Genomic DNA, 10,461 nt, shown 5'->3' on the forward strand with positions numbered 1-10,461 from the left:
CACAGGGTGCTGGGGGGAGAGGGGTTACTGAGTGACAGTGTGAGGGAGTTGGATTAATATCAGTAGAGATACAGTCAGTAAAACAGGGTGCTGGGGGGAGAGGGGTTACTGAGTGACAGTGTGAGGGAGTTGGATTAATATCAGTAGAGATACAGTCAGTAACACAGGGTGCTGGGGGGAGAGGGGTTACTGAGTGACAGTGTGAGGGAGTTGGATTAATATCAGTAGAGATACAGTCAGTAACACAGGGTGCTGGGGAGAGAGGGGTTACTGAGTGACAGTGTGAGGGAGCTGGATTAACATCAGTAGAGATACAGTCAGTAACACAGGGCGCTGGGGGGAGAGGGGTTACTGAGTGACAGTGTGAGGGAGCTGGATTAATATCAGTAGAGATACAGTCAGTAACACAGGGCGCTGGGGGGAGAGGGGTTACTGAGTGACAGTGTGAGGGAGCTGGATTAACATCAGTAGAGATACAGTCAGTAACACAGGGTGCTGGGGAGAGAGGGGTTACTGAGTGACAGTGTGAGGGAGCTGGATTAACATCAGTAGAGATACAGTCAGTAACACAGGGTGCTGGGGAGAGAGGGGTTACTGAGTGACAGTGTGAGGGAGCTGGATTAACATCAGTAGAGATACAGTCAGTAACACAGGGCGCTGGGGGGAGAGGGGTTACTGAGTGACAGTGTGAGGGAGCTGGATTAATATCAGTAGAGATACAGTCAGTAACACAGGGCGCTGGGGGGAGAGGGGTTACTGAGTGACAGTGTGAGGGAGCTGGATTAACATCAGTAGAGATACAGTCAGTAACACAGGGTGCTGGGGAGAGAGGGGTTACTGAGTGACAGTGTGAGGGAGCTGGATTAACATCAGTAGAGATACAGTCAGTAACACAGGGTGCTGGGGGGAGAGGGGTTACTGAGTGACAGTGTGAGGGAGCTGGATTAACATCAGTAGAGATACAGTCAGTAACACAGGGTGCTGGGGGGAGAGGGGTTACTGAGTGACAGTGTGAGGGAACTGGATTAACATCAGTAGAGATACAGTCAGTAACACAGGGTGCTGGGGGGAGAGGGGTTACTGAGTGACAGTGTGAGGGAGCTGGATTAATATCAGTAGAGATACAGTCAGTAACACAGGGTGCTGGGGGGAGAGGGGTTACTGAGTGACAGTGTGAGGGAGCTGGATTAATATCAGTAGAGATACAGTCAGTAACACAGGGTGCTGGGGGGAGAGGGGATACTGAGTGACAGTGTGAGGGAGCTGGATTAATATCAGTAGAGATACAGTCAGTAACACAGGGTGCTGGGGGGAGAGGGGATACTGAGTGACAGTGTGAGGGAGCTGGATTAATATCAGTAGAGATACAGTCAGTAACACAGGGCACTGGGGGGAGAGGGGTTACTGATTGACAGAGTGAGGGAGCTGGATTAAATTCAGTAGAGATACAGTCAGTAACACAGGGTGCTGGGGGGAGAGGGGTTACTGAGTGACAGTGTGAGGGAGCTGGATTAAATTCAGTAGAGATACAGTCAGTAACACAGGGTGCTGGGGGGGAGGGGTTACTGAGTGTCAGTGTGAGGGAGCTGGATTAACATCAGTAGAGATACAGTCAGTAACACAGGGCGCTGGGGGGAGAGGGGTTACTGAGTGACAGTGTGAGGGAGCTGGATTAATATCAGTAGAGATACAGTCAGTAACACAGGGCGCTGGGGGGAGAGGGGTTACTGAGTGACAGTGTGAGGGAGCTGGATTAACATCAGTAGAGATACAGTCAGTAACACAGGGTGCTGGGGGGAGAGGGGTTACTGAGTGACAGTGTGAGGGAGCTGGATTAACATCAGTAGAGATACAGTCAGTAACACAGGGTGCTGGGGGGAGAGGGGTTACTGAGTGACAGTGTGAGGGAGCTGGATTAACATCAGTAGAGATACAGTCAGTAACACAGGGTGCTGGGGGGAGAGGGGTTACTGAGTGACAGTGTGAGGGAGCTGGATTAATATCAGTAGAGATACAGTCAGTAACACAGGGTGCTGGGGGGAGAGGGGTTACTGAGTGACAGTGTGAGGGAGCTGGATTAATATCAGTAGAGATACAGTCAGTAACACAGGGTGCTGGGGGGAGAGGGGATACTGAGTGACAGTGTGAGGGAGTTGGATTAACATCAGTAGAAAGACTGAGGGTGCTATCAATACTGGGTGATAGCAGTTTCCGTGAGGAGAATGGAGCGTCATCAGGGTAATATTTATTATTTATATATATATATATTTTCATACAATATTGAATTTTTTTTTAAGATAAAGGCTGTAGGTTATGTTTGAGAAACGGTGGACAAGCAAGTCACAGACAATGCTCAGCACACAGAAAAGTAAGAAGGCTCGCAGGCCACGAGAATGGGACTTGACAGAAGCTTTCCCCAGGTGTGGCACCGTCAGGAGTCCCTGCATCCCACTCTCAGCCGCCCAGTCTTCACTTTAGCTGCAGGTGTGAGGAGTTGGGAAAAGGATGCAATCTGGATGGCTTGCATGGTGTTGTTCGAAGGGCCACAGTGGACTAGGCTGGGTCTCATTGTTCAGCTGAGAGCTCTGCTGCCTTGCCAGTCGAAGCCACCTCCGGACCTCTGCACCCTTTGCCTCTATTGCCATCATGTTCAGGGCAGCCCGCGGCGTCTAAATTCGAGGCGGTGATGACCACTTCCTGCTCACTGACGCCCAGATTGAGCTCCTTATGCGGGTGGTCCATGATGATGTGGACAAAATACTGCAGCTCCTGGAGTTTGTAGAAGGTCTCAAGCATCACCAGCAGAGCGACCAGCCCGATCACCAGGTAGCCTGCACATGGGCAAAGGCACAAGGTCAGTTAGGCAATGCCAGGACCATTTAACCAACCACCTCCCCTTCAAACACTCCCAGGACAGGTACAGCACGGGGGTTAGATACAGAGTAAAGCTCCCTCTACACTGTCCCCCATCAAACACTCCCAGGACAGGTACAGTACGGGGGTTAGATACAGAGTAAAGCTCCCTCTACACTGTCCCCCATCAAACACTCCCAGGACAGGTAGGTACAGAGACACAGAGTATGGCTCAATTGGAAGAAGGAAAAGGAGGTCTCCCGATGCCTTCGCCAACATCCCTCCCTCGTCCAACAAACAAACAGATCAGCTGACGAATGCTCGGCCTGGGATCTTCCTGTGCACTAAAGAGGCTGGTGCTTTTGCCGACATTAAAACAGTCACTGCAACTGCAATGTACCTAAATCTGCTTTGAAACATTTCTGGGAGATACAAGTTGGTCTTACATAAACACTGCTAATTGCATGGCCCTGTAACCCAGGAAGAAAATAGGCCTAATTTTAGGCTCCTTCCAGACTGTCCCATTTCAGGAACATTGACCATTTTTCCACAGAGAGAGTAAATAAATAGGGAGTTACATTTAAGGGCAACACTTTAAAGCAAAGTGTATTCTTACAAATGTAAAAAAAACTAAAACAGAGGCAGTTAAAAAGCTGAGCTTTTTTGATACTTCACCAAAAAACTGCAAACAACAAGCAATTTATTAACCTGTGTTGACAAATAATACATAGCTTTTGCTCACTGTACCAGAGGGTCCCTTGTCCCGGGCACCAGCTAGAATTATCTGGTTTAGATTGTCCCCTAGGGGCTGTGGACAGAGGGGTAGACAACAGAGGCAGTCTTTAAACAGAGGGATCCCAGGCTCAGAAATTTAGCATTCAGGACTATTTTGTTTGCCAAGTATGGTTAACCATTGATGTGAGGAGTTGTTAAGCATTTATTATTTTGGTATGCAAAGGCAGGTTGTACTGACTGAATGAAGTGAGTCTGGTCATTTGTTCAGTTCACCTTTAAAAAGTTTGGAGAGGGCACAAATATCCAGTTCAGACCACAAGGGCGTACTATTATTAAGACTTTTTGGTTTACATTATTGGGCAATATGGGGGCACTCCTGAACATAAGATTGTCAGACCACTTATGAGAGTGAGCAGCAGAGCAGAGACAACTTATGGCAAGAGATAAAAGAAAGACATGTAATTTAATGGGTGCCTTCCACGACCGTAGGACATCCCAAAGTGCTTTAGAGCCATACGTTTGCAGTGTTATGATGTAGGAAACGCGACAGCCAATTTTCACACAGCAAGATCCCACAAACAGCAATGAGATAATGATCAGATAATGTGTTTTTCAGCGAGGCTGGTTGAGGGATAAACGTTGGTCCAGGACAACGGGGGCGAACTGCCCCTGCTCTTCTTCAATGTGCACGTGAGAGGGCAGACAGGGACTTTGGTTTAACATCTCACCTGAAAGAGGGCACCTCTGAGAGGGCAGTGCTCCCTCAGTACTGGCACTGGGAATGTCAGTCTGGATTACAGGCTCAAGTCTTTCTGACCTTCTGACTCGAGAAATGCAAGTGTGCCGTGGCTGATATAAAGACGGACTTTTCTAAAAATGCAACAAGGGACCTCTATTCTGAGTGGCTGGAAGACTCACATGAGATGCCGACCTTGTAGAGGTGTTGAAGACTAGGGTAGCGGGACTTTCCCGGGACGTAGTCCCCGAGGCCGATTGTGCTGAGGGAGATGAAGCAGAAGTAGAGAGATTCCAGATAGTCCCAGTCCTCCTCCAAAGCCATGAATGCTGCTGCTGGGATCAAGAAGAAACAGCTGACAACAATGCTCCCGATCACAATTGCGTGGATCCATGCTGCAAGGTGCAGAGAGAGGCCACATTGACTGTGGATATAGGAAATGGGCGCCCAGTGCACATAGAACATGAGCCGCTGCACGAAGCTGGTGAGGAGCAGGAGGGTGACGGGGATCCCCAGCACAGAGTACAGCATGCAGAAGGTCTTCCCTCCATTCGTCAAGGGAACACTGTGTCCGTAACCTAGAGACAACCAGAAAATAATAGTGGCGACAGTTTAGGAAGGACTTGCACCTTTCAGCACCTCAGGAAGTGTTTCACAGCCAGTGTAGCACCATCGAACAGTAATCACTGTTGGAATCATACATAAGAGAAGGCCATTCAACCCATCATTTCCCTGCTGGCTCGTTGAAAGTGCTATCCAATTAGTCCCACTCCCCTGCTCGTACTCCACAGCTCTGCAAATATTTCCTTTTCAAGTAAAGTCAGAAACACGCCACTCAATCAGCCCTCAGCAAGGTCCGACAAAAAGTACTGAGATTAATTCACAGCACAGAAACAGGCCATTCAGCCCATCCGCTCCATGCTGCTGTTTCTACCCCACAAGAGCCTCCTCCTACTCCCTCTCCATCTCACCCCATCAACATCTCCTTCTATTCCTTTCTCCCTCATGTGTTTAACCAGCTGCCCCTTAAATGCATCGACTCCATTCACCTCAGCCCACTCCCTGTGGCAGCGAGTTCCACATTCTCCCCACTCTCTGGGGAAAGAAGTTTCTCCTGAATTCCCGGTTGGTTTTATTTGCGACTATCGACGGCCACTAGTTCTGGTCTCCCCCAACAAGTGCAAACAGCTTTTGTGATGTTGATTGAGGGCTGAATACTGGCCAGGACATTGGGGTTGGTTGGCAGTGGTGGTGGGGGGGGGGGAGGTGGTGGTGGTGGTTAGACTGGGTGCAATCAGGAGCCCACAGAAAACATAACACAGGAGGAGGCCATTCAGCCCATCAAGCCTGCTCCTCCATTCAATTAGATCATGCTTGTTCTATATCTCAACTCCATTGACCTGTCTTTGTTTCATATTCCTTGGAAGAGAGTTCCCGATTTCCACTCCCCTTTGTGTGAAGAAGTGTTTCCTGACATCACCGCTGAACGGCCCTGGCTCGAATTTTAAGGTTCTGCCCCCTTGTTCTGGACTCCCCCGACCCACCAGAGGAAATCGTTTCTCTCCATCGACCCTATCGACTCCTTTAATCATCTTAAACCCCTCGATTAGATCAACCCCTTCATCTTCTATACTTGAAGGAATACAGGTCTAGTCCATGCAGCCTGTCCTCGGAATTTAACCCTTTTTAGCTCCAGTATCATTCTGGTGAATCTGTGCTGCACCCCCTCCAAGGCCAATATATCCTGGGTAGAATCATACAGGCCATTCGACCCATCGTGTCTGTGCTGACTCTTTGAATCAGTCCCACTCCCCCCTATCGCCCTGTAAATTTCTCCTTTTCAAGTATTTATCCAATTCCCCTTTTGAAAGTCACTATTGAATCTGCTTCCACCACCCTTTCAGGCAGCGTGTTCCAGATCACAACAACTCACTGCGTTAAAAAACATTCTCCTCATCTCCCCCCTCTGTATTTGTTAAATCTGTGCCTCTGACTACAGACCCTCCTGCCAATGGAGACAGTTTCTCCCCATCTACGCTTATCAAAACCCCTCATGATTTTGAATCTCACTCTTAACATTCTGTGCTCAACGGAGAACAGTCACTTCAATCCTGGTATCAAAGCTTGTGCGCAAAAGTCAAACCCATCACCTTTTGATTCGGAGCAAACTGAGATAAGCAGAGACCCAGGGGAATCGATCCTTCCCAGTCAGGTCAAGAAATACCATAGATAGAGAAGAAGTTCGCTAAACTGGGGAGGAGTAGAGGGGGTAAGAGAGAGAGAGAGAGAGGAGAGAAAGACAAGGGTGAGTGAGAGGGTGGGAGAGACTGAGGGCAGAGAGTGGGGTGAGAGAGAGGGGAGCTGGGTGTGAGAGAAAGAGAGGGAGCAGGAGAGAGCGGTGAGAAGGAGAGGGAATGAAAGAGAATGGATCGGAGAGAGAGAGAGAGAAGGGGGTGTGAAAGAGAGGGAAATAGGGGGGTGGGAGAGAGGTGTTGCAAGATAGTGGGGGAGAGAGAGAGAGAGAGAGGGCAGGGGCTGAGAATGAGGGGAAAGAAGGCATAGGAGAGGGGAGCAAGGGAGAGAAACAGGGTAGGGGAGAGAAGGGGTGAGGGAGAGAAGGGGTGAGATGTAGTGGAGTAGTAGAGAATGGGGGGGGGGGGGGGGAAAGAGAGGAGAGAGAGAGAGACTGCACTATTCTTACCAGTCGTGGTCAGTACAGTGCTGACAAAGAACAGAGAGGAGGAGAGGTCCCAGTTCCGATCATCAGATGCATTCCCCAAGGCGGAGATGCCATAGTTACTGGCTGTCACTACTCTCTGCAGGAAAAGGTCCAACTCCAGCTCCTCCAGGCACTCGTGTTCCCGCAGAAACTTGGACTTGAGAGCGTCGATGTCTCTCCTCATCTGGATTTCCCAGGGCAGCTCCAGAGCAGAGAAAACGAAGGTGCCGAAGAGGGCGTAGGCAATGAAACAGATCATCAGCATCCAGAAATAGGACTTGCTGCATCTCCGGGAGACCTCAACCATGGCTGGAGGGGGGTGGGGGGGGAGCTCTCACAGTCCGGAACTCTTCCTTCGGCCCCAGGTGGGTTGTCTTGGAAGTCCTGGCTTAAACCCCATAGCAGAGGATTGACGAGGATCTGCAATCGGGGTTTGGCCCCATCTCCCTCACCAGTCAGAAGGGACCTGGATTTTTTTTATTGGGATGGGTGGGTGGGTGGGGGGGAGAGAAAAAAATGTTTTGTCAACTTTGGGAGAAGTTCCATAAAAGTTTTCTTGCTCCCCCCCCCTCCCCCTCCTCTGTTTTTCTCTCTCTTCTGGCGTCTCTGAGGGACGTCACAAAGAGACAAGGTCAAATACATTGGCAAGTGTTCGGAGAGATCAGAGATAGACAAGTGGCGTTCGGTTCTCCTGCTCTGTCCAGCCAGGGCACAAACACGCTGACCCTATGTCCAGGATTGTGCTGGTGTCTGCAGGAATTGAGGATCCAGCTCCTGACAACATTGCTGGGGTTAACAAGGGAGATAAGAGCATTTAAAAGCAGGAAGAAAAATTAATAACACCCCCCCCCCCCACCCCCCACCACCTCTCTGTTTAGTTAGATTGGCAGAGGCCATTCAGCCCTTCGAGCCTGTTCTACCATCCAATTTTTTTTTCCCATGGCTGATCTGTATTATGACTCCATAAGAAATAGGAGCAGGAGTGGGCCATTCGGCCCGTTGAGCCTGCTTCCCCCCATTCGATAAGATCATGGCCAATGTTCTACCTTCCTGCACTACCCCCCAATGCCCAAAAGTGTATCGATCGCAGTCTTGAAAATGCTCAACGACTGAGCACTCCACAGCTCTCCGGGATTAGAGAATTCCAAAGATTTACAACCCTTTAAAGTGGAGGAATTTCTCCTCACCTCAGTCCTAAATGACTGACTGCTTTCTTCTGAGACTGGGACTCTGTGTTCTAGCTTTGCCAGCCCAGCCACTTAAAAATGTTAAACGTTTCAAACAGGTGCACCGCTCCTTCTTCTAAGCTCCAGGGAATACAGGCCTCCTCTACTCAATATCTCCTCCTAGGTCAATTCGCTTATCCCAGAGGTCAGTCTGGTGAACATTTGTTTCGCCCTCTCTAGGGCAAGTCTGTCCTTCCTTTGGTAAGGAGATCAAAACTGCACACATTACTGCAGGTGTGGCCTCACCAATGCCTTGTATATTTTTTATTAGTTCCTGAGATGTGGGCATCGCTGGCTAGGACAGCATTTATTGTATAATTGTAGTAAGACTTCTTCACTCTTATACTCCAATCCCTTTGTAACAAAAGCTAACACACCATTTACCTTCCTAACTGCTCACCGTATCTACATGTTAACTCCATCTACCTGACTTGGTTATAAGCATGTTGTCTTTGCCATGCCCTCCAGGCTTGGGTTATCAACTCTGGTAGGATGCATTTCTGCAGATTTAATTTTTTTTTTCTCTCTCTCCCGATTCACTCTCTAGCAGCGCCGTGGAGATTAATTCCTGGAGATTCCATAGCTCCCCTTTTTACCAGGGCAGTTTTCTGAAGCTCGTGTTTTAACAGGCCGTCATAAAAATAACACAGGGTTGAACTGGCCAGTGTCAGGGTCAAGAGGAAGTCTTCCGATGGGACTCTATAACCAGTTGTTTGAGCCATTCAGTGATGGAAAGGTGATTGGCAGGTCAGCAGCCTCTCAACGGGGGCTGCGTGTTTCTATGTTGGGTGCCCTCATATCCGGCCAAGGTTACAACTTTTGTACCAAAAAAGTTATGGTGCAAAAAAGGATTACGTGAACTTTTTCCCTGGTGGTGCCCACTGCCTCATATCCTGGGTCAGCTGGTTGTGGGTTCATGTCCCACACCAGAGACTTTGAGCACAAAATTCAGGTCGACACACTCAGTGCTGAGGGCGTGCTGCACTGTTAGAAGTACCATCTTTCAGAGGAGCCATTAAACCGAGGTCCCATCTGCTTTCTCAGATGGACGTAAAAGATTCCGTGACCCCCGATTGGAGGGAGGCAGAGTGGGGGGGGGGGGGGCGTGCAGTTCCTCCTGGGGTCAATATTTTTCTTTCAAACAGATGATCCAGTCACCCACTTTCTCATCACTGTTTGTGCGAGCTTTCTATGTGTGACTTGAGAGTCATACTTCATACATTACCACAATGACTACACTTTGGAAACTCTGGAGGTCGTGAAAGGTTTCTGTACAAACTCAAGTCCTTTCTGCATTCTCACAGGTCAACAGGAGTGATTGGCACAGCTGTGAGATCGTGGAGGGGCAGGTTCAGGACCACGGATGGAGATATATTACCATTCATTAGATTGGTCTGAATGAACATTAGCTGACCCCCCGCACCATTGCTCATGGTTGCGGTGCACAGATAGATAGAACTGCGTTTTAACCTAGTTTCCCTTTAAGGCCATTCCTTGAATACTCCCCCCAAAAAAACAGGTGGGAGGATAGTGTCGGAAAAGATGCACCCTGTGCTCATTTACAGGTTAATCACTGAGGGATAGTTTTATAGACTGACAGGTGCTTGTAACTTCCAGGTTACTCATATTGGAGAGCAGCTAAGTTATCATCAAGGTCAGACAAAAACATTAGTTGGCTTACTTCCTGAGTTTTTAATCCTTTGGAGTAATGCTCCCTCTACAGCACGGGCTTAGATACAGAGTAAAGCCCCCTCTACACTGTCCCCATCAAACACTCCCAGGACAGGTACAGCACAGGGGTTAGATACAGAGTAAAGCTCCCTCTACACTGTCCCCATCAAACACGCCCAGGCCAGGTACAGCACGGGGGGTTAGATCCATCAAGCACTCCTATGGTAGGTACAACAGTTCTAATAAAAGGTCATCGACCAGAAACATTAACCCCCCCGTTTTTCTCTCCCCACTGTAAGTGCCTGACCTGCTGAGTATTTCCAACATTCTCTGTTTTTATTTCAGATTTCCAGCAGTTTTCAGATAGCGACAGGGAATTCAGTACTGCAGAAAACATGGGATCAGAGATGCAAGGGTATGAGGTTGCTCTGGCTACATATATCGGTCAGGGAAGAATTAATTCCCATGGAAACGATAGTTACCCTGTCCAGCAATCTGTTCCCATAGCAACACAGAAATTC

At 48.9% G+C, this 10,461-nt stretch overlaps 1 protein-coding gene across 1 annotated transcript; it reads right to left on the reverse strand.

Annotated features, from left to right (window-relative positions):
* Positions 1 to 2,330: 2,330 nt before the first annotated feature.
* On the reverse strand, positions 2,331 to 7,350 carry LOC137356002 (potassium channel subfamily K member 1-like). The gene is made up of 3 exons (XM_068021702.1): positions 7,026 to 7,350; positions 4,507 to 4,902; positions 2,331 to 2,831 (listed from the first exon to the last, which is right to left on the reverse strand). The coding sequence occupies exons 1-3, from the start codon at positions 7,348 to 7,350 to the stop codon at positions 2,566 to 2,568; spliced, it is 987 nt and encodes a 328-aa protein (XP_067877803.1). The 3' UTR covers positions 2,331 to 2,565.
* Between the last annotated feature and the right edge of the window lie 3,111 nt (positions 7,351 to 10,461).

This window comes from Heterodontus francisci, chromosome 44 (genome assembly GCF_036365525.1).
Source record: "Heterodontus francisci isolate sHetFra1 chromosome 44, sHetFra1.hap1, whole genome shotgun sequence".
Classification (NCBI taxonomy): Eukaryota; Metazoa; Chordata; class Chondrichthyes; order Heterodontiformes; family Heterodontidae; genus Heterodontus; species Heterodontus francisci.

Coding starts and splice junctions, on each gene's coding strand:
- LOC137356002 (XM_068021702.1), bottom strand. CDS start 7,350: ATGGTTGAGGTCTCCCGGAGATGCAGCAAGTCCTATTTCTGGATGCTG. Junction 4,903..7,025: donor CACTGTACTGACCACGACTG/GTAAGAATAGTG, acceptor GGTTGTCTCTAG/GTTACGGACACAGTGTTCCC. Junction 2,832..4,506: donor CTACAAGGTCGGCATCTCAT/GTGAGTCTTCCA, acceptor GCCCATGTGCAG/GCTACCTGGTGATCGGGCTG.